Raw genomic sequence first — 26,510 nt, 5'->3', positions numbered from 1 at the left:
ACTGCACGCAGGTTCTGCAATGGCAGACCCTAGACACATTTTAAAAGGCTGCTTCTGTGGGTGGCGCAACCAGCGCTGCAGGCCCACTAGCAGTATTGGTATTTACAAGCCCTGGCACTCCTGGTGCACTTTACTGGGGACTGACAGTAAATCCAATGAACCAATTATGGACATCAATCACATATACACTTTACAGTAGGGAGCACTTGCACTGCGGCACGGGTTGGCCGTGGCGCAGTGCCCTGAGCAGCGGACACCAGCAAAAACATCTGAGGCACATCAGCAAAAAGTGGAAGGGAAACTCACGCCAAGGTGCCAGGTCTAACAAGGATGGCATGGGAAACAGTATCAAAGGCGGCACTTAAATCCAACAGAATCAAGGCCGCCGAGTTCCCAACATCAAGGCTGGCACGGATATCCTCAATCGCAGCCAACCGTGCCGACTCGGTGCTGTGGCATGGGCGAAAGCCATTTTGTGAGGGGTCAAGGATTCTGTTCTGCTCTACAAATTCAGCCAAGACAGTATTTACATAGGATTCAGTAGCTTTGGCTAAAAAAGGAAGTTGAGAGATCGGACGAAAATTACCCGGGTCCGAGGGCTCTAGTGATAGTTTCTTTGGAAGAAGAATAACTTTTGCATGTTTCCATGTTACAGGCAATTAGTCGCTTGAGATGCTGTAAAGAAAAAACTAGAGGTGGGCGAGCCACTGAAAGCTCAGACCAAACTCGAGCCTGAAGCCTGGCTCCTCTCGAAGTTCTGTTGGAACCTCAAGCCCATAACGATCCGAGCTTTCATGTGGCTTCTGCCTGCCTCCCTCCTTCCAACCAGGATGTGACATTGAGGCCAGAGCTGCTGACTTTGGAACTGGCTCTCGGCATTAGCTCAACCGCCTGTGATTCTGGGCAAATTGCTTAATCTCCCCGTGCATATAAACAATGCATGTGACCTTGAGTAAAGTAACAGGTGCTCATGTAAAGCACACCAATGCCTTTGGGACAAATTCATGCTATTAAAAATGCAGAAAAAAATGCACATTGGGGTAAAAACAGAGCCTTAACATTAGGAGAGCCAAATAGATATCCATTTCCTGGCTGATTTGTACAAAGTAAAACCAGGAAACCTTGATAAATCATAGCTTCCCCGCTTAAATTGTCTGATCTTAGGCAAATATTTTATTTCACCAAAACTCTTTTTACTTCATTATCGTATATAAAAGCACTTTCAAGTATGTGAGCTCAGAATACCAATTGCACCTATTGTGTTTGATTTAATAGACTATAATGTTGTGCTATAATAATCTGGGCCACATACCGGCTTACATGACAAATGCGTCGCCCCTTAGTGTGCTAGTGGTTCATGTTTAAAAACTATCATTTTTAATAAACACCTCTCAGTGCCGTGCTATAAGGTGATATATTAATGTCAAGCTTCACATGTTAAAGAAATACACTTTTTAAAACTTTGTAGCGACTTTATCATGTTTTAGGTAATGTTTGTTAGGTGATTTAATAGCAAATACTTTGAGGGCTCAGCTTGTGCACGGGCTCTAAGATCCGAGCCAGACCCTTGCTCGGCTCTCCCTGTAAATTTATTGTCTCACCCACCTCTAGAAAGAATGTCAGGTGTGCCCCAAAAAAAGGACAGGCAGCTTCTAAGGATAGCTTTTATTTGTACATTTTTTTTTTAAGTTTGAGTTTATTGAAAAAGAAACAGAACAGAAATGAAGAAACAGTTAAAATGATAAAAAACCATACATGTTGTACGATAAAAAATATAAACTGATAAAAGTAGCGCAGAATATATAAGAAGAAAACAAAGAAGAAATTCGATCAAAATATCCAAATAGAAAGAACATCGTAAGCATAACAATATTTGAAAATGAGAAAATCATACAAAATATCAATCAAAAGACAATTGGTAATCAACTAGAAAAATGGTAAAAGGCAGTGGGGGATTTGTTACATTTTTTTATTACAAATAAATGTTTCTTTTTGGTGGCTTATGAATACAGCAAAGAAAGAGGTCATTACTCGACTGAAAAAACATGGCCCTAAAGAAGTTAATAGCTGTCACATTCACTTAGCATTGTTATTCCTGCCTCATCTGCCAGTGGAATGCTGACACCACAGATCATAGCGCTGTTAATTAGCTGTACACGAGCGTTTCTAATTTGTGGCACTTTCCTCCCGCAGCCTGGGTTGAGGGGGAGTCTGTGGGGGACCAGGCAGTGATGTGCAGGCTGATGGCGCCCTCCTGTGGAATAAGTTACAATTGCTAAGGAAATGTAAGGCAGTGCAGGTACTCAATGCTGGCTGTATGTTCTAGCCAAGGCCACTGGAATTATGCGGCAGGAGAGAGACAAATTATGCGGCAGGGTTGACCAAATTATGCGGCAAGAAAATACAAATTATGCAACATAATGTGGCACATTTTCTGATAGAATTACTTCATCATTTTGTAATTTGTACACGTGTTAGCACTCTCTGGACATAGGTTGCACCTCATTAGTACCAGTTTAACCCCTTGCATGCTGCCGCGATTCTGCGCCTGTGCGGCAAAATCGCGAGTGGGCGGGTTCATGAGGGCCCCCAACCGTCATCAGCACATGAGCGTCTTAGTGCATGACGGATGGGGGCCGTCATCAGCATGCAAGGGGTTAACACTCAATCATAGCCATAAGCAACAGAAAGGTGGCCAGACAACCTTTAAAAAGGGATTTCGATATTTGCTACATAATTGATTATCTGCCTCATAATCTGCAAATGTTACCCACTCCCCCCCCAAAAAATTTGCTTCTAGGTCCAAAAACACAGCGACAAGTGTTGACTTGTCGCTGTGTTTTTAGCAACTTTTGAACCGTTGGACCTAGAAGCAAATTTTTTTGGGGGGAGGGGTTAACATTTGCAGATTATGAGGCAGATGATGAATTATGTAGCAAATGTAGAAGATACATAATTATGTGGGAAAACATTGTGGCTGCAGAATTGCATAATTCCAGTGGCCCTGGTTATAGCGCTCAGTACTTCCTCTGGAGTGCCTAGGTGAATTTCAAAGTCTGTGACAGATCTACTCTTGCCAAGTACGACTCAGAGCCTGATTTAGATTTGGCGGACGGTGGCAGAGAACATTCTCTCTGCCGCCCTGATGGACATTTAGAGATGGTCACCAGCTGTCATCTCTGTACACTGAAAGGTGTTGTCGGCACAGTCATTCCTTTGAATTAACAAAACATTTGGTGGGTTGCTGCTGTTGGTTTTGACGACTGTTCACCAAACTTTTCTAAAGTTAAAATTTTTCAGAAATAAACCCCAAAAGCAGGAGTTTGTTTTAAAAAAAAAATGCCTCCCACACACTGGAAGTTTCCTCTAAGGGCGTGGGGGTCAATTTTGCTTTTTCTGTTCCTTACCACTAGTTTTTTCCTGCGGATGACAGACAGACAGAAATACATTAAAATGCCCAATCTAAGTAGGGAGGGCAGTGTAATGTTCTGCTTCTGACGGCCTGTACTACATTGGGTCTCTGGGGAAGCTTTCTGTTCACAGAGCCAACAGGGGCTCCGTCAACAGAAAACTCAGCGACTTATTTAGATCTCGGCGGATCGGTTACTCAATCACAATGGTGACGGATATCCTGTTCATAGAAATATAAATTCCAAAGGATATAACGGATGTCCGTCACTGTTGTGATGGAATAACCCATCCTCCAAGATCTAACTCAGACCCTTAATGTCCTTCTGGGTCTAATTGAGGCCAGGGGACTAAGGATTTGGTGGGCAGGATTTTACGACTCGTTTGCAGTGTGACCTGTCAACACAACTCTAAATCCCTTAATATTTATTCTGTTTGTTCCCCACAAAAGTGAAAGGAAGATCTAGTCCTGCTAAGATGTGTACCCACACAAGACCTGTCAGCAGGTGCAATAACCCAAAAAGAATCTATGAATCAAATTCGCCTATGAATGACAAAGGCTGTGGACGAAGGGCTCTCCATCTAAAAAAACACCATACACGTCAATGCCGGGGGTTCAAAAAGAACACAGAACGACGTAATATGGGTGTTAGAAGCCTGATGATACAATGTAGGAAAACATGAAACTAGAATGATAACATTTGGTTCTAAAGAGAGTTTAGAACATAAAAAAACTCCATTGAGAAAGCCAGGAGATCCCTCTACTTTCATCGCACTTCAGAGGTCCGCGCCTTACCAAAGAGTTCTCCCAAATACTTTGAGTCACACCAACCAGCCCCCCTCTCACAGGCGTAGAGCATGTGCCGGAACTATGCATCTCTCCGGCAGGTCGCGTCAGCAAAGAACCTGGTAATCCTTATGGTCACTTTGTCTCAAAATCAGACAGTAAACCTCACAAAATCATGATATCCCAACATCTCAACCTGCAAAGCGCTGCTTCAACCTGCTAACGATAAGGAACCAATAATGTAATCAAACCTGTATATACAGTAAGATTATGTCCAGCTGAGGGCCAATAATCACCTACAATCACCAGCATAGGACCCAGTGACCAATACCTTTGGCTGAGGGTGGCAACCAGTGAAGAGTGGCGGGGGGAGAGGTGATGTGGTCAAACCATCTCAATACCCCAAAATCTGTTGTAGAGCCATCTGAGTGCATGGCAGACCATGAATCAGGTCTTGATTAAATCTTACCATTAATAATGGACACTTTATAGGACAAGAGCAGGGATCTGAGTCCATCAGCGGCACCAGTGGCGTGCATCGGAGCAGAGCCCTGACGTGCTCCATATTGTACCACTCGGCTCGAGACTCACCAGGGAGCAAGAGCGAGTCCAGGAAGAACAAAGTCCAGGAGAAGAAGGACATTTTGATGCGTAATGTGTCTGATATCAAATGCCACTATAGGTCCAGTAGTCCTGATATGGCAACACTGATGCCATCAGCCTGTACCCATCGAGGGTTGTGCTTTAGATAGATAGATAGATAGATAGATAGATAGATAGATAGATAGTTAGACAGACAGACACAGACAGACACAGATAGACAGACGGACAGACATACGGACGGAAGGAAGGATGGATGGATGGACAGACATTACACAGTGGCGATCTCCACTGAGGAGTAATAGGTCAGAGTTTCCATAGGAAGTAATTTTTTTGTTTTGCCAATAACTTTGACGAATCTTCACAAAACATTCCAAAAAAGAAGTCCACCCACCTCAGCTCCTTCCTGCAAAGTTTCGGGGTGATCTGTCGAGTGGGGGCTTAGAAAAAGGGGAGTCTCTAAACATCATTTTTCAATTCTAATTCCTTTGGGAAATTTCAGGAAGCAATACAGAAAAAAACAGCTGAATAGAATGACACAAAATTTGGCAGAAAGTTCGAACTTTACTCGGAAACCATGCTATTTTTATTTTGTTTAAATCTGTTGACATTTTTCTGAGAAAGTTATGTTTAAAGAGGTGCTCATGAAGAGGTTCAAAAATAGATCGAGGACTCTGTCCCCCCACCCTGTCCTGAGTTTAGTAGTATATAAAGTCAATGGGGGCAGGGTAGGGATACCCTGACCTTCCGGCACTTGTGGGGGGTGGCACAGGAAAGAAAAATGGTACCACCAGTACCATGGGACTTCCTCAAGACTCAGCACAGCCCTTCCGTGAGGTACCGCAGTGCTCTCACAGGAGTCATACAGCAGGACCTTGCAAGCTTCACCCAATGAAGCTTGCACAGTCCTACAATACCATGGAGGCGATGCTTGTCCTCGGTACCATGGAAGTACTACAATACTGTAAAAAAAACAAATTGAAAAAAATGGCACAATTACTGGATGGGATCCGTCGAGGCGTTTTCCGGACACCGTGCACTGCAGAAAATCAGCCAACCCTAGTGGGTTGGGCGCAGGCCAGGTCAGGCAGCGAACCCACCGCAGCACACGGCCAACGCCACTGCTCATTGAGTGAGTTGGGTGAATATGAACAAAAAACCCTACACAGTCACTGGCAACTGTAAAGTTTAAAGAGACGTTGTAGGTAGGTGTGCTAAGAAAATCATACTTGAGTTTAAAAAACCCTTGAAATTAATTGAACAAATCAAATGATACAGTGATATAATAGATAGGTAGGGTAATAAGATTTTAGCTTATGTTAAAAATCCCTACAAAGTGACAAAAAACAAAACAAAGGTTAAAGTGACTTTATAGTTGGGTATTGAAATGAGGTAAAACTAACATTTTAACACTAAAAAACAATTGAATTACCCAGGTATAGTTTACAGAGGTAACTATACTCTAGTAGGAATTGTGGTTTCGTGTTGAAAGTGGAGCTGTGGTGATATCCTTACACTGGAGGCGTGGTCTACTGGTTACGTTGTAAGAGATGTGCCAAGCGGGTAAATTGAAAATGTGGGCTACTGCTGATGTTGGAGACAATGGGGTCTTTAGGTAGTGTGTAAGTTGGAAGGGATGTCATCTAGGGGTTATATTTCAGGTGTTGTCCTCTACTGAGTAAGTAGGAGTTGTAGTAGGTGTAGGAAGTCCTTGTAGTTGAATTATAGGAATGTGGTCTGACGGGTAGATTGGATTTCAACCAAAGGGATTATATTGGAGATATGGTGTAGTGGTTTCATTGATGGAGATAAGGTCTAGTAGTTAAAATGAAAGTGATGTGGTCTTTGGGGGACGTCGCAGGTATTGTGACGCATTAGTTAGGTTGGGTAGGATGTGGCCAAGTGGTTAAGGTGAAGCGGATATGGTCTATCGGTGAAGTCGCAGGTATTGTGGTGCATTAGTTAGGTCGGGTAGGATGTGGCCTAGTGGCTTCATTGAAATGGATGTGGTCTATGGTTCAAGTTGCAGATATTGTTTTGCATTAGTTAGGTCGGATAGGATGTGGCCAAGTGGTTAAGGTGACACGGATGTGCTCTATCGGTGAAGTCGCGGGTATTATGGTGCATTAGTTCCGTCGGATAGGATGTGGCCTAGTGGCTACGTTAAAAGGAAGTGGTCTATCGGTCAAGTCCCAGGTATTATTTTGCATTGGTCAAAGGTAGGATGTGGCCTTGTGGTTAAGCTGAAATGGATGTGGTCTACCGGTGAAGTCGCAGTTATTGTTTTGCATTATTTAGGCCAGGTCGGATGTGGCCTCGTGGGTACTTTGAAATGGATGAGGTCTACCAGTGAAGGGTGAAGTGTCAGGTAATGTGGTGTGGTTCGGTTGGTGAGGATGTGGCTTAGTGGTTAGGTAGAAAGGGATGTGGTCTGGTGGTTGTGCTGAAACAAATTACCTGAGTGCTAAACATAGAAGCAAATTGTCCCTTTAACTGTCCCTCTGAGGTCTGGTCCGATTTACACCTGTGCCAGGGTGCTATAACTAAACACTCCTGAGTTTGGAGATGTCACACCCACATGGAACATTGGAAGTGTGATGTGTACATCCCTGCTCGAGGGATGTGGAAACCACATACAACCAGGACTGGCTGTAGCGCTGGGGGCGCCCGGTGTGACAATCTTTCTTTGGTGCTCTCTTCAAAGACTTCCTTATTCACTGATTCCCTCACTACCACCCTCCAACAGTGCCCCTTGTCGCTCCATAGCCCCTCTCTCACATGCATTTAATTTGTTTTATAGCGCTAGTCATACCAGTGTAAGGTGTCAGAGCACTTTACATCACACACACATTATACAGGGACAATGAATCATAAATAGGGCTCCCGGTTTTATGGTATTTATATTTTTGTCATTTCGGTCTGTATTTATCCACCTTTATTTTTTGCCAATTTTATTTGTATTTTTCCATATTTATTTTAGGTTTTGTGAAAAATTGAAGCTGAAATGTGTATATTTCTGCATTTATTTAACCCATTATTGTGCACTCGTGCTTGAACATCTGACAGGTTTCAATGATATCTACTCATATGCACGTGTAAGAAAATATGTAAATGTTAGTATCAAGGTTGTGCAAAGCTACTGCTGTTTAATGCTCTTTGCTAAAATCCCTATGTATATTTTAATCCCCTTGCCTGTCAATCCACACAGCTATTGTCCTGGCAGTCATGATTGACAGCATTTAGAATAACTCAAACACAACCAAATGCCCGTTTTTATACACATTTAAACATAAATACAGACCAGAAAATAAATGATTTACTGTTTGTATTTATCTGTAACAATCTGTAAAAACGGAAAACAGGGAGCCTTAATCATAAAGGTGCAAATCAATCTATAGGAAATGGCACATAAACTAATGAGTATTATAAAGAGTAGGAATCACACACATGTCATCCATAGTAGTAGGCAGTGTTTGTTCTGGAGAAGCACAAATCTGGGATTTAAAACATAACACATTATTTGGGGTTGGTTTTACTTATAAGGATGTATTACTACCGAAACAAACCATTTTTAGCACTAGTAGCATAATTAAAGACTGGGAAACAAACATAACATTCAAACCTACTTACTTTGCATGCTGCTATTTGATGACAGTTCAAGGGTCACTATGAAACATTATGAATGTGATTTACTACTGCAAGTAAAAAAAAGGCTCTCTATGACAAAATCAGTAACCCACTGAGCTATCCACATAAAATACCTTCTGTGATTAGCACACTACAAGTTCTTTGAAGCAGGTACATTAACACTCTGTGCTACCTTATGATGAGTCAGACTGCCACTAGACAAAACTCCAGTTTATCTCCAAGCAGGAACATTAATCACCAGTTATCTTGACATTTTTATTGCTGCCTCAAAACTGCTAAACACACAAGGAACTCTGCAGCAGGTGCTTTTAAACCCTTATCGTATTTCTAAACACAGCAGCCCCCCCTCCCACCGAGGTGTGCGCCAGGTGCTGCTGCACCGGTCGTACCGCCTTATAGTAGGCCCTGCATACAACGAACAGCTGAAGAATGGAGGGACATGCGAGCATCATATGAAGAACAGGGGCACCCAATCCCACCGTGGACCCTTCCCCAGGTACCTGGGGTGGGGGACTAAACCCCAAACACCGCCTCGCCCACAACTGGCCACGTTCAAACCCTGTCTGACTCCAGTCACATTTGACTACTTTCTGGTTCTTGGAAGGTGGACTCCACACAGACAGCACAAACTCAGATGTCTTGCTTGTCCCAGTGGGGTTTTAGTATATTACAGACAGGATTCCCATGTAAGACACACGACCTATCACCGCACTCTGCATTCCTGGGAGTCCCAACCCATTGGCAGAGGCTGAGAGGATCCCTCTCAGTGAGATGATGGGCAGAGGTTCCCCTGGCATCCTTCCAGCAAAGCATCTCAGCAGATGCCTCCCGCTTCAGAAATACAGTGCTGTAGAGTTCATTGAAGTATGCTGCCACCTAGTGGCTACGTTGGAAAACTTCTCTTCTCTTGTAAATTAAAATAGGGGCTGCACAGAAGAGTTTCAACTGCGTGTTTTTGGTTGAGGCCATGAGTAGTGCGGATAGTAATACTAATTGACCTCAAATTAGTATAAAATCGATTATACAAATAATAAACACGCATTTTAGCCTCATTCGGAGTAGTGAGCAATTACCAAGTGGTAATTTCACTTTAAGGAAAATTAAATGAACTGAAGGATTTCTAAAGCGCTGTATACCCCGGAGGTAGCTAGGCTTTGAAAACACTAGAAGACAGTTATTTCCAGACTAAAGTTACTGGTAGAGCCAGGTCTTTAGGCGCTTTCTAAATTGGAGCAGGTTGTGTTAGTTTTTCAGGGAGGTGGGCAAGGAGTTCCAGAGTTTAGTGGTGGTATAGGAGAAGCTTTTGCCTCCCCATTGTGCTTTTGAAATCTTGGGGATGGCGAGGTTGCCACTGTTAGCCGATCTTAGTGATCTGCCTGGGATGTAGGGTCTAAGGAGTTGTGATGGCTGCCGTAGGCCCTTGCCGTGTAGGCCTTAAATGTGATGCATGATGCCTTAAACTGGATGCGCTTGCTGATGGGCAGCCAGTGTAGCTCTGCGAGAGCCTTGGAGGCTGAGTTAAAACGAGAGGGCACAAGCAGAATTTTAGCGGCGGCATTTTGGGTATTCTGCAATTTGTGTAGGCTACGTTTACTTTCAGTGGTCGGTGTACAACCTTTACAACGCAACTTTTATAACGCACTACCATTACAACGAAACTTTTACAACGCAACATCCATTACAATGCATGCATTTACAATGCAGTCATTACAACGCATGACACTACAACGCACACCACTACAACGCATGTCATTACAACGCAGTCATTACAACGCATACCATTACAACGCATAGCATTACAACACATAGTACCCCTACACTATCGAACATTTACCCTACTGTTGCACCCCCCTGGAGTTAGAATAGTAATTTTAACCCCTACACTATCCAACACTTACCCTACTGTTGCACCCCCTAGAGTTAGAATAGTAATTATTACCCCTACACTATCCAATACTTACCTTAAATGCAAAGTAATGTTATGCGTTGTAATGGTATGCGTTGTAAAGGTAGTATGCGATGTAATGGAATGCGTTGTAAAGGTAGTTCTTAAACATTCGTTGTAAATGCATGTGTTGTAATGGAATGCGTTATAATGGATGTTGCGTTGTAAAAAATGCGTTGTAAAGGTAGGCGTTGTAAAAGTATGCGTTGTAACGTCATACATCCGCAGTGGTCAGAAGGGCGTTGCAAAGCCAGCTCCCGCACCGCGGGGTGTATCCGCGTTAACATTTTTGCAACTTTCTGAGATGGGCCCTTGTTACAAACTGCCTGAAGCGGTATCGCCGGTGCTTCTGTTCCAGGCAACAATACATTTTGCAGTGTCTCTGGGCCTGGAATTATTGGTTCTTCAGACTCTGGGCCCTCTTATTCGGGGCCCGGAGTCACCGGGGCTGGAGCCTTGCGAGAAGCTCTGGGGGCCTCTTACCGTGGACAAGAGTGACACCCCTTGCTTCACTTTGGGAACCAGAGATCTTACTAGGAACCAGGGAAGGTCCTGCTAGGAACCCTCAGCTCATTTGGCCTATGTGTACTTCCGGGTCAGTGGGCCACCAAGTGTGTGATTCTTTCCGCTTCTTGTCCTGTGTTTGATGAGGCCTTGGGGGAGAGAGTATTAAAGGCTCAGAAAAGCACAAGGATGCTGCCATATATGCTTAGTACGTCACCTTTGTTTGGCAATAGTAACTCCTTCCTTTCCCACCAAATTTGGAAAAAGACACCCAAGTAAAGATTTTGAACGTGACCAACAATAAGGGAATAATCGCCATGTGAAATTATATTGTACGTACTTATCGTGGACATCCTGAAAACCTATTTGTATTTTGTTATTTACTGGGTCGCCGCACACTTCACTTTTATTACATTGAAATGTAAGCTTCCTATGAGCCAAATGGGAAAACTGCAGGAAATAACGGAGAAGGGACCTTAGCAATGACACACCATCAGCCGCGGTGGGTAGGGGAGTACCTGCCGGGCGGTGACGTGGGGAGGGGGAGGGGCAGGGTGGAGGTTAGTAATCTATGGATTATCTAACGAATTTCGTTGTGTGCACTGCATCCCCAGATGCAATGCAGTGCGTGCAACGAAATTTGTTTTATTTATGTATATGTTTACTTACCTGTTAACCTCCATAATCCATAGATTACTAACCTCCACTCTGCCCCTTCCCCTCCCCACGTCACCGCCCGGCAGGTACTCCCCTACCGACCGCGGCTGGTTATCGGTTAACTAAAGACATGGCGGGCACATAACCCCAACCCCCAGTCCATCATTTGCTAAAGTAAACTGGGGTGCTCAGTTCGTTCCTCAGATCCTATAAGTGCCCAAAGTACCCTAAATATTTGACTCTGATCAGGGGCTTACAAAATATGGACCCACAATACTTTTCAGCACCTGAGCCCCGTTTTGTGCCTGTGATCCTGAAGACCAGTTGCAGCTGTAACAGGTCGATCACAGAATTGTAAAGTGCCCCCTACCCCCATAATATTGGCATCCCAAAACTAGCATTGTTTGTGGGTGGTAATAATCCCACTTCTGTTTTATCTGATGGGTTTTTGAGTATTCAAGACTTTTTTATGGTTTGTGACACTTTGGGAGGTGGAAACTCACGCCCTCTTTGTTGTCCCACCACAGCGGGTTCTGCAATTCACTGATGCGTCTGCCAAGGGATCTCTAATCCGTATTTGACGTAAACGGCTTTAAACAGCTGCTCCATATTTCTCTTGAATGCGCTGTTTCTGTCCTGGGGGAGCAGTGTGAGTTCACGGGTGCCCCGAGGACTGCGTATTCTTCGTAACGTGGCACACTTTCCCTGTTTACACCCGGTGCACCTGCTTAAAGGTGCAATCAGGTAACATGCGCCCTTTCAATAATATGAGCCCAGTGGTTTATAACGGGCCACGATTAGAGTTGAGGCTGAAGGCAGTGCGAGTTTCCCGCAGTGCCTCTCAGGGGGTCAAAAAGTGTTAAGAATGCTTGATCATCCAATCTTTGGCCGCTCTGCCTAACGCAGAGGGCAATGGTCACTTATTCCAGTTGCAAATGTGATTCTGTGCAAATGTGTGTGAAAGAAGTACAAAGTTGTTAAATTATTGACAAGCAGAACGTTTTAAAAAAATGCAATGCTGACGGGTAAGTGGTTGTGTTGTGTGATTGGGTTGGTCAAGTGAATGAGAGACGAGGTAGTGCATTCAGGAGAGGTCGGAAAAAAGAGCTTTCTGAAGAGGAAAGTGATGCAGTGTAAGATATGCAGATGGAAGCGATATGGAGAGAAAAGGGCGTACATGTCTCACTTAGAGCGAACATAACGTGAGTGTTGATACGCTCTGATGACCCCTGCCCCTTTCAAAGGCTTCAGTGATGTTTAACTCATAGTCTCAATTTCCAAATAGAAGCCTTTTTGATAGTATTTACAAAAAAAGCCATTGTTGTTAGTCTTTTACCTTAAAAAGCTAACCCCCATGGTCAAAGCCAATAGTCCAGAGTGGGTTTAGGCGCACGTCAGTTGTGTTATATTTATGGATCCAATGAAAAAAGTTCAGGGAGGAACCAAAGTATAGGTGAAGTGGTGCACATTGGAAATCACAGAAATGTAGTTTGCATGTTTGAGTCATGCCCTTTATTACATAGGGCACGCCCCCTTTGGAGCCCCGCCCCCACTGTTTTCATCCCACTTAAAGCCCTGGTGGTATCTAAGGCTGTGAGACACCAGTGGGAAACAACAGCACTCACCACGTGTAGTGCCAAGGAACCGCTAACTTCTCTAAGACAGGCCTGGAAGAGAGCCGAATGAAAGGTGCGATAATAAATTATGCATAGCAAATATCTATATGTTGATGTGATCTACAAGACATACATCACCTCAAACCAGTCGCTGAGCTGACCCCATTAACCACTGATAAACCACGCTGGACAGAGGAGTGAAGCTGCTCTGTCCATTTTCATCCTCAATAAGTTGGTAAGAAACCCCAGCCCTTATTTCTAGGCTCATTGGCAGAGTGGCCCGAGTTACCAAGGTATTTATGAGCACCAAATGCTACTTCAGATACTCTTTAATGCCTTTGTGAATTGTCCCCAAACACCTAAAAAATGTAGAATGAGAATCTTTAGGGTACATTTAAACACAGTTATTACAAGTCTGTGCCAACTTTCCACTTCTACTAAACGGGATTGGACAGTGCGGGGTCAATACACAAAGATATCTACCTGAAGTAGCGCCCCTGGAGGACTGTTCCACTGGCGATCCAGCCCCAATCCATCTAGAAACCCCATCCCGAAGAGAAAAGGGTTCATCCTTGTCTAGAAGGTTGGAGGTAAAGAAGAGGGGCACAAGCAAGCTTTTAATGTTGAAGAAAATACTACAATAACCAGAATGCTTTGCAGCTGTGCCAAATAACTCATGAACGTTCTACTTTCAGGACTGTGTATTCAGAAGCCATTGGGTGCCATTCCTAACCCCACGTCCCAGCCTGGCTTCCAGATGGCACCTGATCACGTGGTTGTACAGTGCCCTGTCCGACCTCCAGCAGGGGCACAGTGACACATGGTGACAGCGCCTGGCTTCCAGATGAGACACGGTCACACGAGGCCATGGCGCGCTGCCTGACTTCCGGCTTAAACCCAAGTCCCGTTGGCTGTGGGGCTCGGCCTGGCGTCCAGCTGGGAAAGTCGCACAGAGCTATTTTGGTCTGGGCGCCGCCTGCATGGCCTGGGACTCCAGAACAGGAAAAGACCCCTCCACCTCCCCGGCATGCCCCTGACCCCGGTGATGCGAAACAGCTGCTGGGGTTTTGTGGTGACTACAAACCCAGTTCCCTCATTAACAGCCAGATAAAGGCGGATAACTATGAGCAGAAATGCAGGGAGGGGGGAGGGGTTTTGGGGGACGGGAGGGGGATCCATTGGCTGCGCTTCCATGTGGCTTTTTGGGTGGTAGGACACCTTGGCCAGTCTTGGGTTTTCAACCAGCAGGGCACTGCATTCTGGTGCTTGTAGTTTTAACTTCCACTTGTAAATATAAAAAGAAATGCCCCAGATGCTAAAGAAATCTAGGCCTGTGCGACACTCGCACAATTAGTGACATTTTTCATTACTCGAATTACACAAAATTTCGACATTTTCATGTGTGAGTAGTTTTGCACAGTTTTTGCTGTGTTGATTTGTTCAAGCCCAAAAAATATAATGGGAGGCGTTTTCTTCTCCAACCAGTACCTGCCTGCATCTTAAGTTACTTTGAAGGTATTGGGCCTTATTTACAACCTGTACGTTACTTTTTCCCATATTAAAAGTGACGCATCGGTGGCGCAAGGGGCTTGTAAATAAGCCCTATTGTCTTCTTCAACCAGTCGCTGCCTGTATTTTGAGTTACTTTCGAAGGCCAGCCAGCACTTTTTTGATTTTCAAAAGCAAACCCTCAAACCAGGGATTCATTCCTGAAAATCAAAACAAAGCTGCGTAGTAGTGATAAAGGTCAGAGATGGAATTTGCCATATGCCCTTTGGTAGAGTATTTAGATCTAGCCAGCGCCTACAAGGGACTGCTTACTATTGGTGGCTTCATTCTCTCTCTTACCTAATGCCTCATAATTGGCCAGCGCATGCCGGCTTCTCTTTCTCTCCTTTCGTGTGGAGCATGGACCAACAACTGATTACTTCATCTTCATTGGTGTCCTTCCGCTAGTCACGCCTTGATTGAGGTACTGTTTTTCTTTTTTCATCCCATCATGTTTTTTTTTTTTGCAGAGTTTTATATAGCGCAAACTAGACCCGAACCGAATCAGATATCAGAGCGCTTTACATATTTTCCAGTTACGTTACATGAGGACACACTTTCATTTTAGGCACGGGGAGATTAAGTGATTTTCCCAGAATCACAGGAGGTTTTTGGCGTCGTTACCGAGACTCGAACCCAGATCCCCAGGTCCGAGGTCGAGCGCCCTAGCCGTTAGGCCAACTCCTCTTCTTCCCTCCCACCCCACTATTTCCTGGTGCCCGTGTTGCTTCTCCCCTCCCAATCCCCATCTTCCTGTGGACTCTGTTGTTTATTCCCTCTCATTGTCTGCGTTGTCTCCTACACCTGCCGGCATAAATAAATATAGGCGCAATGACACGGCCAGTGCTGGTTGTGTCATAACAATTTTTTTCTTGTTCTGTCGTCCATGTTGCCCACCCGCATGAATAAAAAAAATAGTGTTATGACACAGCCAGCGCTGCCTGCATCACAGCACTTTTTTTTCTAACTTTTAGCCAGACTGTACAGCAGCAAAACTGCTTTGGAACATGACTAAAACACATTGGCAAAGCCAGTTGGTCTCGCACAGGCCAATGCTTGTTTGTGAACCCTTTTTGAGGACAATTCATTCACATGTTTCTCTAATCCCTCAGTAGTCCCAGGCATCACTAGATCAGACACCGTCTGGCTCATCAATTCTACAAGTATGGGCCCAAATCAGTGACCCGCTTGATTCTGAATAATAATACACCTACAAGTGTGGCTGAGAAGTGTGGCTCAGGGGTTAGAGGCAGCAGACCCGGAAGCTGAGATCGGTCCTGGACCAGGGTTCAATTCCCCGCCTCGGCAGGGTCTTGGGCTAAAAATTCCACGGACTCGATAATTCTTGCCCCGGTGCCTCCTCGACTCACGGGTTCACACTCTGCGACTCTGGGCAATAGCTTGCTTAATCTCCACAACGGCCCCTCGCGGCGGGATGCCTGACTTTCACCTTGTGGATACCCTGCTATCTCACAGGGGAATACCAGGAAGGGTTCCCTAAGCAAGCGCCGGGAAACCCACTGCGGGTAGCTGTGCGCTATATAAGCTCAACTACATTTACATTTACAAGTCTCCCTTGTAGGAACGTACTTTCCTGATATATATGTTAAGCATTACGACAGACTGTCAACTTTGTAAACTTTTCACCATGTGAAAGTGGAGGAGGTGGGGCCTTTGAGGAGGAGGGGTCAAGAAGAGGGGGTGGGGCTGAGTGCCAAGCATTGCTTGAGAGCTACTGCTACCTTGTTCAGAATCCCAAACAAACGCTTCTGAAGCACTTGTCACTGTCCTGCGGAGGGTGCAAACCCAGAGCTGGACTTCAGCTGTGCAGAGCCTCCACACACACGTTAGAACCCTCCTCTGTGTTAAGGTCTCCACCTCACTGGGTGGGTGCTCGTTGTATGACATTGGCTCTTACAGCGCGTTCAAGTAAAGAGAGCTGATATCATCACACGGTGCCCGGTGTGAGCCGGCAGGTCTGATTAAGACTTTTATATTTACCTTTCTTGCTGCTTCCGGTTCCCTGAGTCGATATGCCCCGATGTCCAGCGCAGTGGCTGGAAAGAGCTCTGCTGCCTTCAGCCTGGTCTACTTACGTTTGCCTGTGCTTAATAGGTGGCCAGCGGCAGCTGTCTCATTCTACCCGAATCTTGGCAGATGAGCTTTAGGCCCAGGTCCACCGGGTCACTGCTTGCCCTTAGTTGAAGAGTGGACGAATTATGCGTTGTTAAGGCATGCATGGTAAAGACATATCCATGGTTAAGACCTGACAGGTAAGTCTTAACAACCCAACCCCTGCTCCAAGTCCTAAAACTAACACCCTCCATTCAGAAAATCAACCACCTCAACCCCGAGCCCTAAAAAAACCCTGATCCCCTCATAGTCCTAAAAACTACCCGCCCTCCTCTAAGCCCTAAAACTAAAAACTACCCGACCCCCCGCGAGCCCTAAAAATTACCCTGCCCCCCCTAAGCCCTAAAAAGTGTTACAATCCCGGCCCCTTGCTCTAAAACAGCCCCCAAATCTCCACCCTGACACCTAAAACTACCTCCTTCCTCCTAAAAGAACAACCCCTAGCCCTGAAAACTACACAACCCCTCAACCCATAGAAATACCCCAACACCTCACAGCCCTGAAAACTACCCGACCCCCAGCCCTGAAAATGATCCTGAACCACCCCAGCCCTGAAAACTACCCCAAGCCCTCCCAGCCTTGAAAACTACCCGATCCTCCCCAGCCCTGAAAAGTACCCCCAGCCCTGAACACCACCGACATCCCACACCTTACAAACTAACCCCCTCCAAAACCCGAACCCAGCCCCACTTACCTCACAGTGTCACATCCTCTCTCGCTCCTTCCTGCTTCCGCCAGCCATCAACTAGACCGCGCACTGCCTTAACCACATGTATGCGTGGTTAAAGCAAGCGTGGTAGCGCTTGCCAAGTTGTAACACGCGTGGCTCTGCCCGCGTTGTTCCAACTGTTTCCCATATATCACTTGCTACCCCTACATGAAGCACTGGATAGCATGCTACACAGTGGAGTGTTTGTGGTTTAAAGGGTGTTGTTATTGTTTTGATCCAATGTGGGAAGTGTTTTGATGTTGTGTGTGATGATGACAAAGTTGTGATTATGGTGTTATGGGATGCTGTGCTTAACAGTGTGATGGGTGGAGAAGTGTGAGATACAGACTCACAGTTTATGGTTTTCAGTAATCTGGCAGCTTTGAACAGCTTTGCACAACTTTTTTTTATAGGATTTCTCAGATGGTTGTAGTCCACTAAGGTGGTTACAGCACAGGGTTGCCCACTCAGAGATTTCTAGTCTAAAGTTTATGATAGAACCGTGTATGGAACAAGAGATGGGCAACGACACAAGGAACAGTGTAGAGCACAGTGGATGGTCAACGACTCACGGAACAGTGTACAGAAAGACACGAACAACGATACAAGGAACAGTGTACAGCTCAATAGATGGTCAACGACTCAAGGAACCGTGTACGGAACAATAGATGGGCAACAACACTAGGGACAGTGAACACCACTATGAAGGGTCAACGACTCCAAAAATTGTGTACGGAACAAGAGATGGGCAATGACACAACGAACAGTAGCGATACAGACGAGAGAAGACTACGGCAGCTTGCGGTCTACAGAACAGAGAGGGACTTATCATAGTCCATCTGAAGCCATTTGAATTTGATTTACGGCTCTCTACCTTTTTGGGTTCTCCACTTCATACAAAAAATATAGATCCAAAAACCTGCAACGACTTCTCAGCTATTGCTTCTAAGACTGCTCCCCAATACTACATGAGAAGTAGTCAATATACAACGTTGTTGTAAGCACACTTAAAGTCATCAGGATCTGAATTCTACTGAATCCGAACTCCAAACAACGGATCACCACAGTTATCAAGCTACATACATCTTCTTGAGACTCTCCCATTGTTAAGCCTTGAAAAAGTCACAGATGTGACGAAACACGTGTCGGCTGTTACGTGTTCTCTTCATCAAGGACTGGATTACTATTACGTCATTGTAAACAGATATACCATTTTAAACTTTGAATGTATCACTTTTGGTGAAGTGTTCAGTCCTTGTATATTTTATTATATACTTGTGTAACATTGAAAATAACTAAGGAAAACTGATGAGAATCATAAATCAGTAAATGCTCTTAAAAACGAAATTTCCTGTGTTTCCTGTGTTAGAGTATCTTAAATGTTCCAGTTTTGATCAAACTATATCAATAATTAAGTATCAAATGCTGTAAGTGCCGGGGTATATCAGCTTTGACTCAAGGAACAGTGTAGGGAACAAGAGACTGGCAACTACACAATGAACAATGGCCAGCACAATGGCTGCTCAATGACTCATGGAACAGTGTATGGAAGAAGAGATGGACAACGACACAATGAACAACACAATGGATGACCAACGACTGAAGTAACAGTGTGCGGAACAAGTGATGGGCAATGACACAAGGAAGAGTGTACTAAACAACGGTTGGTCAATAACTTAAGGAACAGTGTACATAACAAGAGATGGACAACGACACAAGGAAGAGTGTACGGAACAATGGCTGTTCAACGACTCAAGAACAGTGTATGGAACAAGAGATGGGCACGACACAAGGAACAGTATACGAAACAAGAGACGGGCAATGGCACAGGGAACTGTGCACGAAACAATGGCTCATCAATGACTGAAGGAATAGTGTATGGAACAAAAGATGGACAACAACACAAGGAACAATTAACAGCACAATGGATGACCAACGACTGAAGAAACGGTGTACGGAACAAGTAATGGGCAATACCACAAGAAAGAGTGTACGGAACAATGGCTGGTCAATGACTGTAGGAATAGTGTACGGAAAAAGAGATGGGCAATGACACAAAGAACTGTGTACGCAAAAATGGATGGTCACCACTAAAGGGACAGTGCACAGAACAAGAGATGAGTAACAACACGAGGAACGTTATATGGAACAATGGGTGGTCAATGACTGAAGGAACAGTGTGATAGGGAGGCCGCTCTTTCTCTTTCCTTGCGGGCAAAGCATGAAATACCCTTCCGCTCCACCTAGGACAGACAACATCGCTCCCCATCTTCGCAAGAAAACTCAAAACCTGGATCTTCGACAGACCCCATCCTGGATGGAATGGAACCTGCACCCCCCACGCCCCTAGCGCCTTGAGACCCTTACGGGTAAGTAGTCACGCTTTAACAAACCCCTGATTGATTGATTGATTGTGTGGAACAAGAGATGGGCAACGACACAAGGAACCGTTTTCGGAGCAATGGATGGTCAAAGACTGATGGAACCATGTATGGAAAAGGGGATGGGCAATTACACAAGGAACCGTGTACGGAACAATAGGTGGTCAGTGACTGAAGGAACAGTGTACGGAACAAGAGACTGGCAATGACACAAGGAACTGTGTATGGAACAATAGATGGTTAACGACACAAGGAACCGTGTATGGAACAATAGATGGTCAACGACTGAAGGAACCGTGTATGGAACAATAGATGGTCAACGACTGAAGGAACAGTGTATGGAACAATAGATGGTCAACGACTGAAGGAACCGTGTATGGAACAATAGATGGTCAACGACTGAAGGAACAGTGTACGGAACAAGAGACTGGCAATGACACAAGGAACTGTGTATGGAACAATAGATGGTTAATGACACAAGGAACCGTGTATGGAACAATAGATGGTCAACGACTGAAGGAGCAGTGTACGGAACAAGAGACTGGCAACGACACAAGGAACCAGGTACGGAACAGTAGATGGTTAATGACTCAAGAAAATCTCTATGGAACAAAGGATGGGCAACAATTCAAGGAAGAGTGTACAGCACAAGGGATGGTTGTCATCTCAAGGATCATAGCAGCACAAGGCATAGCCAATGGTTTAACCCCTTCGCTGCGGCCGTGATTTTTCCGCTGTGCGGTAAACAAAAGAACAGGGCGGGGCCGTGACGAACCCCAGCCGTCATCCGCACACGCCCACCGCGGGGCGTGACGGCTGGGGTTAGTCACCAGCATGGGAGGGGTTAAGAGAGCCAGTACAGCATAAAAGACGCTCCACGCCACAATTGATAGTCAACAGGATAAGGGAGAGCGTGACAGTACAAACGACACCGTACATCTGCGGTTACCGCTATGTCCTCCCCTCGTTTCCCAAGAACTGGACAGGAAACCTCAGGCCTTCCACCATTCCCTGGGGAGTGTGGCTTCCCTCCAGAGTGCCAGTTGTCTGGTTCCCAAACTTAGAGAGGCCGGTCCCAATGGGGTGGAATCAGTCACATCAAGCAAAGCCCTCTGGGGCCGGCCAGAAGGGCCGCATGGGGTTGTAGGGTAATATGACAGGTCTCAGCTGGACTGGTCTGAAGGGCCAGTGCGTGGGCTGGCTTTTCAATCAATCAATCAGAGTACTTGTAAAGCGCGCTACTTACCTGTGAGGGTCTCAAGGCTCTGAGGGAAGGGGCTTTGTTTTTATGGTGTGCCGGGCCAGTTCTTAATGCTCATTCGTCTGTAATTAAAACAAACATTGCTTGCAGTAAGCACAAATGCCTGCAGTCTCCCATACCTTGCAAAACACCTATACAGCTTGTCTTTACCAGTTCAAAACTTCCCAAAATTGAAGAATGTTGGCCATTTTTTTTAGCTATCTGGTTCGCTAATGAGGCCGGGGGTGGGGGGATTTTTGTACCCGATCCTATTTTCTATCCCAGTCCGACCCTGCGACCTCTGCTGAGATGAAGCCAGTTCCACGTCAAATTTTGGAATCTAAGAATTATGGGGGGGCAGGCAGAGTCAGTCACATATCAGGCCTGGGGTGGGGGGTAGGGGGTGCTGAGAACAGCCCGTTATGTATCCGGCCACGTGTCAGGCTTTCCTGGGTCAGGCTCTGTGGCACGCCACGACCGGTCCTTAATAGGACAGTAAGGCCCTGCCTGGGAGGCGGCTCGCCCCAGCCCCACCAGCCCTTCGGAGGGACCGGCCCGAGGGCAGCCTCCCCTGTCCCCTGAGACCGGCCCGTCACTGGCTACGCCCCGGCTCGGTGGACGGTGGGAGTGGACAGACAGACGTCCTGTTTGGGGGCGGCGGTTCCTGTTGCTCGTACTATGGACTCCACCATCATCCAGACGCTGCTGGCCGAGAGGCTGCTGTCCCCGCGGAGCCTAGCGCTGCGAAGCCGGGTCCCCAAGCTCAAGGTAGGCGCTAAGGGTGCGCGGGAGGGGAAGGGGCGTGGTGTGAGCGCCTCGGGGATGGGAGAGAGAGAGGGAGGGAAGGAGCGAAGAGAGGAGAAGAAAAGCAGAGAGAGCCGGAGGGGAACGAGAGAGAGTGGTGGAGGGGCGAGAGTGCAGCCTCAGGGGAGAGAGGCATCTGGTGAAAGGAGTGAATGAGAGAGGGAGCTGAGGTGGAGGGAGAGAGAGGGGGGAAGGAGTGAAGGAGGAGAAGAAAGTCAGGCAGAGGGTAGTGGAGGGGCGAGAGTGCAGCCTCAGGAGTGAGAGATATATGGTGAAAGGAGTGAATGCGGGAGAGGAAGAGAGGGAGCTGAGGGGAGGAGAGTTGGGGGGGGGGGGGGGTGGAGAGGGGGGAGGTGGAAGCAGACGGACTAGAGCCTCGAGCGGGAGGAGGGACCGCGTGACAGGATGGGAATGGAGGGTCTACGGCAGGATAAAAGGAGGAGGGAAGGAAAAGAGTGAGGGGTTTATGGGGGTGGGCAGAGGAGGAGGGGTGGGATCCGCAGATGAGAGGGGGGGCATCTGTTGAAAAGATGGGGATGCAGAGAGGAAGAGAGAGGGGGGAAGAGGAGATGGAAGAGGGAGACAGGCGGGAGGAGGGAGACGGGAAGGAGGAAGCAGAGAGTCTGGAGTGGGAGGGGCGCGCGGTGAAAGGGGGGCACGGAGAGCTGAGAGGAGAGGAAAACAGGAGAGAAGGTTAAAGGGGTAAAGGAGGATGGAGGGGTGACCCAGGCGAGGAGGGAGGGCAAGTGACCCAGGCGAGGAGGGAGGGCAAGTGACCCAGGCAAGGAGGGAGGGCAAGTGAGCCAGGCCAGGAGGGAGGGCAAGTGAGTCGGGCAAGGAGGGAGGGCGAGTGAGCCAGGCCAGGAGGGAGGGCAAGTGAGCCAGGCAAGGAGAGAGGGCAAGTGAGCCAGGCAAGGAGGGAGGGCGAGTGAGCCAGGCAAGGAGAGAGGGCAAGTGAGCCAGGCAAGGAGGGAGGGCAAGTGAGCCAGGCCAGGAGGGAGGGCGAGTGAACCAGGCAAGGAGGGAGGGCAAGTGAGCCAGGTTGGGGGAGAGGGCAAATGAGCCAGGCGGGGGGGAGAGGGTGAGTGAGCTACGGGGAGAGAGAGGGCGAGTGAGCCGCGGGGAGAGAGAGAGAGGGCAAGTGAGCCAGCAGATGGAGAGAGGGCGAGTGAGCCAGGCAGGGGGAGATGGCTAGTGAGCCAGGTTGGGGAGAGAGGGCAAGTGAGCCAGGCAAGGAGGGAGGGCAAGTGAGCCAGGCGGGGAGAAAGAGGGTGAGTGAGCCAGGAAGCGGAGAGAGGGCGAGTGAGCCAGGTTGGGGAGAGGGCAAGTGAGCCAGGTGGGGAGAGAGAAGGCAAGTGAGCCAGGTGGGGAGAGAGAGGGCGAGTGAGCCAGGCGGGGAGAGAGGGCGAGTGAGCCAGGCAGGGAGAGAGGGCAAGTGAGCCAGCAGATGGAGAGAGGGCGAGTGAGCCAGGCAGGGAGAGATGGCTAGTGAGACAGGTTGGGGAGAGAGGGCAAGTGAGCCAGACGGGAGAGAGTGCGAGTGAGCCAGGTTGTGGAGAGAGGGCAAGTGAGCCAGGCGGGGAGAAAGAGGGCGAGTGAGCCAGGTTGGGGAGAGAGGGCAAGTGAGCCAGGAGACGGAGAGAGGGCGAGTGAGCCAGGCAGGGAGAGATGGCTAGTGAGCCTCTCAGGGGAGAGATGTGTAGTGAGCCAGGCGGGGAGAGGGCGAGTGAGCAGGCAGGGAGAGAGGGCTAGTGAGCCAGGCTGGAGAGAGGTCAAGTGAGCCAGGTGGGGAGAGGGCGAGTGAGCCAGGCGGGGGAGAGAGGGCGAGTGAGCCAGGCGGGGGAGAGAGGGCGAGTGAGCCAGGCGGGGGAGAGAGGGCGAGTGAGCCAGGTTGTGGAGAGAGGGCAAGTGAGCCAGGCGGGGAGAAAGAGGGCGAGTGAGCCAGGTTGGGGAGAGAGGGCAAGTGAACCAGGAGACGGAGAGAGGGCGAGTGAGCCAGGCAGGGAGAGATGGCTAGTGAGCCAGGCGGGGGAGAGGGCAAGTGAGCCAGGCAGGGAGAGATGGCTAGTGAGCCAGGCGGGGAGAGATGTGTAGTGAGCCGGTCGGGGAGAGGGCGAGTGAGCAGGCAGGGAGAGAGGGCAAGTGAGCCAGGTGGGAGAGAGGGCGAGTGAGCCAGGCGGGGGAGAGAGGGCGAGTGAGCCAGGCGGGGGAGAGAGGGCAAGTGAGCCAGGTTGGGGAGAGAGGGCAAGTGAGCCAGGCGGGGAGAAAGAGGGCGAGTGAGCCAGGTTGGGGAGAGAGGGCAAGTGAGCCAGGCGGGGAGAAAGAGGGCGAGTGAGCCAGGTTGGGGAGAGAGGGCAAGTGAGCCAGGAGACGGAGAGAGGGCGAGTGAGCCAGGCAGGGAGAGAGGGCTAGTGACCTTGGCAGGGAGAGAGAGCAAGTGAGCCAGGCACGGAGAGAGGGCAAGTGAGCCAGGTGGGGGAGAGGGCAAGTGAGGCAGACAGGAAGAGAGGGCGAGTGAGCCAGGCATGGAGAGAGGGCTAGTGAGCCAGGCTGGAGGGGGGAGGGAGAGCACAAGTGAGCCAGGTGGGAAGAGAAAAGGCAAGTGAGCCAGGCGGGGGGGGGGGAGGAGGACAGCAAGTGAGCCAGGTGGGGGGAGAGGGTAAGTGGGAATTGAGGAGGAGAGGGTTGGGGAGGTGCCAGTGAAAGGAGGAAGGAAGGGAGAGCGTGAGCAGAGGCACTGAGATAAAGTCCACCCTTTGCCTACCTAAGAGAGGGGTTGTACCGGGGAGAGGAGGGAAACAGGCGTGTACGCTCTAAGATGAGGTGGAGAGAGAGGGCGAGTCCGAGCTAGAAAGGGTGGGATAGAATAAGTGCCATTGAGAGGGGGCATTGGAGAGGGGCATTATGGGACATTCTGCTCACCTGTTTAGTAATTCTCCAAAGATGCCCTCCAGCGCAAAGCACACTGGGGCCAGGCCATGCACCGCAAATGGGTGCGTGTTTGTCCCTTAGAGATGTGCCTAACCGTACCCAGTAACTTGAGTAAAACGTTTTGTGCCTATTGTTAGAGATGGGTGGAATTTTTGTAGTCGTGCTATGCAAAGCTCCGTGAAACAGTAAAACATTTCTGCGAGCACGCAAAAGTTCAGCAAACATGCAGAATTGTTTGTTCCGCCCATTCGCAATGCTTTTTTCCTGTTCGTGGACGCTGTTTGCGTGCTCGGGGGAAATATCTTGCGAACACGCATTTTGAAAGCGCGAAGAAGCAAAAAATTCTGCGAAGCCGCGGATCGCGGAATTTTTGGCAATTTTGCATTCTCAGCGGAATGCAAAATTATCAAAATTTCGCAAATTTCACATATTCCGCGAGCGGAACGTAATGTACTACCCAGGCCTACCTGTTTTACACGCGTTATTCCTCATGTTTTACTTGTTACCCGATATTATCCACAAGCTAAAAGCTGGTGATAGGTTCATGTGCAAAAAACAGAATGACAAAAGCCCCCGATGGTAGGTAGGTACTAGACGCACACAGGCCAGTCGGTCACATGCTAGTAGTGGCCGGATGTTTCTTTCCTGCCTGCCCTGTGACTTTCATTCGGTGAAGTTGACCATGCCTGTAAACCGGAAGTCCTGATGTTTCTTGTGCTGTTCGTTGAAGCGGGTCACCACGGGGAGCTGCTGGCCAGTGGCGGCTGGTGACATTTGAAAGTGGTGAGGCGTAGGCGTAAAAGTTAGGGATGAGTTTTAGGGAGCGAGCAACCACTGCATTTTTCGTTTACTTTTGCTTTGTCATTATTTTGAAAACTGGGGGCCCTTCGCACCCATTTACTCAGAATTACAATTGTAATACGTGACCGCTGTCCTGTGCGCTCTGCAGAGAGTCCAATGATTGGATGACCATGTATTCTGAACACCTTTTCGACCCACTGACAGACCCCGTGAGAAACCTTCAGTGCCTTCAACAACAGCTCCAGAGCTCTCAATGGTGACAACAAGAGGTGCAGCTCAGTGCAAAGTATGCACTGTACAAGAGTAATGTGCTCCATGAAAAAATACAGAAACAGCTTCCTGGAAGGAGCTAGCATTATTTCACATTATCCTGCATATTAAATAGGCACCCATTCAAAACTGATAGCCTACCTGAACGACAAAGCTCTCCGGAGACTGCTGATGCCAAGCGGTGATCCAAAGTCACCCTCAAACGCTCATGAAGAAGATGGACACAGCTAAGCAGGGGCGGCTCCTCCACGTGGGTGGAGGAGCGTCGCCCCACTGCTTTCTCACAGTGCGAGAAGCAGAAACATAAAATGGTATTTTAAATTACCATTTTTTGTGTCTGCTTCTCGCACTGCGAAAAAGCAGAAGGGTATGCGTGGTTGGGGGTGGGTGAGTGGGCGTTCCTCTTCTAGGCAGGGGAGGAGTGGCTTGCCCACTGTTGTGGGTTTTGACTGTTTGGTCTGTTTGCATGCAGCCTACATAGAGAAAATGGCCTCCCCTTAGACGCCTGTGGGGTCAACGTCCTAGTCA

General features: G+C 47.8%; 1 protein-coding gene across 2 annotated transcripts in view; it reads left to right on the top strand.

Annotated features, from left to right (window-relative positions):
* Positions 1–26,510, top strand: part of SEPTIN5 (septin 5) — a 316,820-nt gene that overhangs the window by 237,387 nt on the left and 52,923 nt on the right. The window contains exon 1 of one of the 2 annotated variants that reach the window (XM_078667946.1): positions 21,799–21,944. The exons of the other annotated variant lie outside the window; for it this stretch is intronic. Within the exon in view, the coding sequence (XP_078524072.1) occupies positions 21,855–21,944 (90 nt within the window). The 5' untranslated portion in view covers positions 21,799–21,854. Of the gene's footprint in view, positions 1–21,798; positions 21,945–26,510 lie in introns of those variants that run through there. 2 annotated transcript variants of the gene reach the window in all.

The sequence above is a fragment of the Lissotriton helveticus genome, chromosome 11, assembly GCF_964261635.1.
Source record: "Lissotriton helveticus chromosome 11, aLisHel1.1, whole genome shotgun sequence".
NCBI lineage: Eukaryota > Metazoa > Chordata > Amphibia > Caudata > Salamandridae > Lissotriton > Lissotriton helveticus.
The sequence above is the reverse complement of the archived record's forward strand: the minus strand, read 5'-3'. Positions and strand labels throughout refer to the sequence as shown.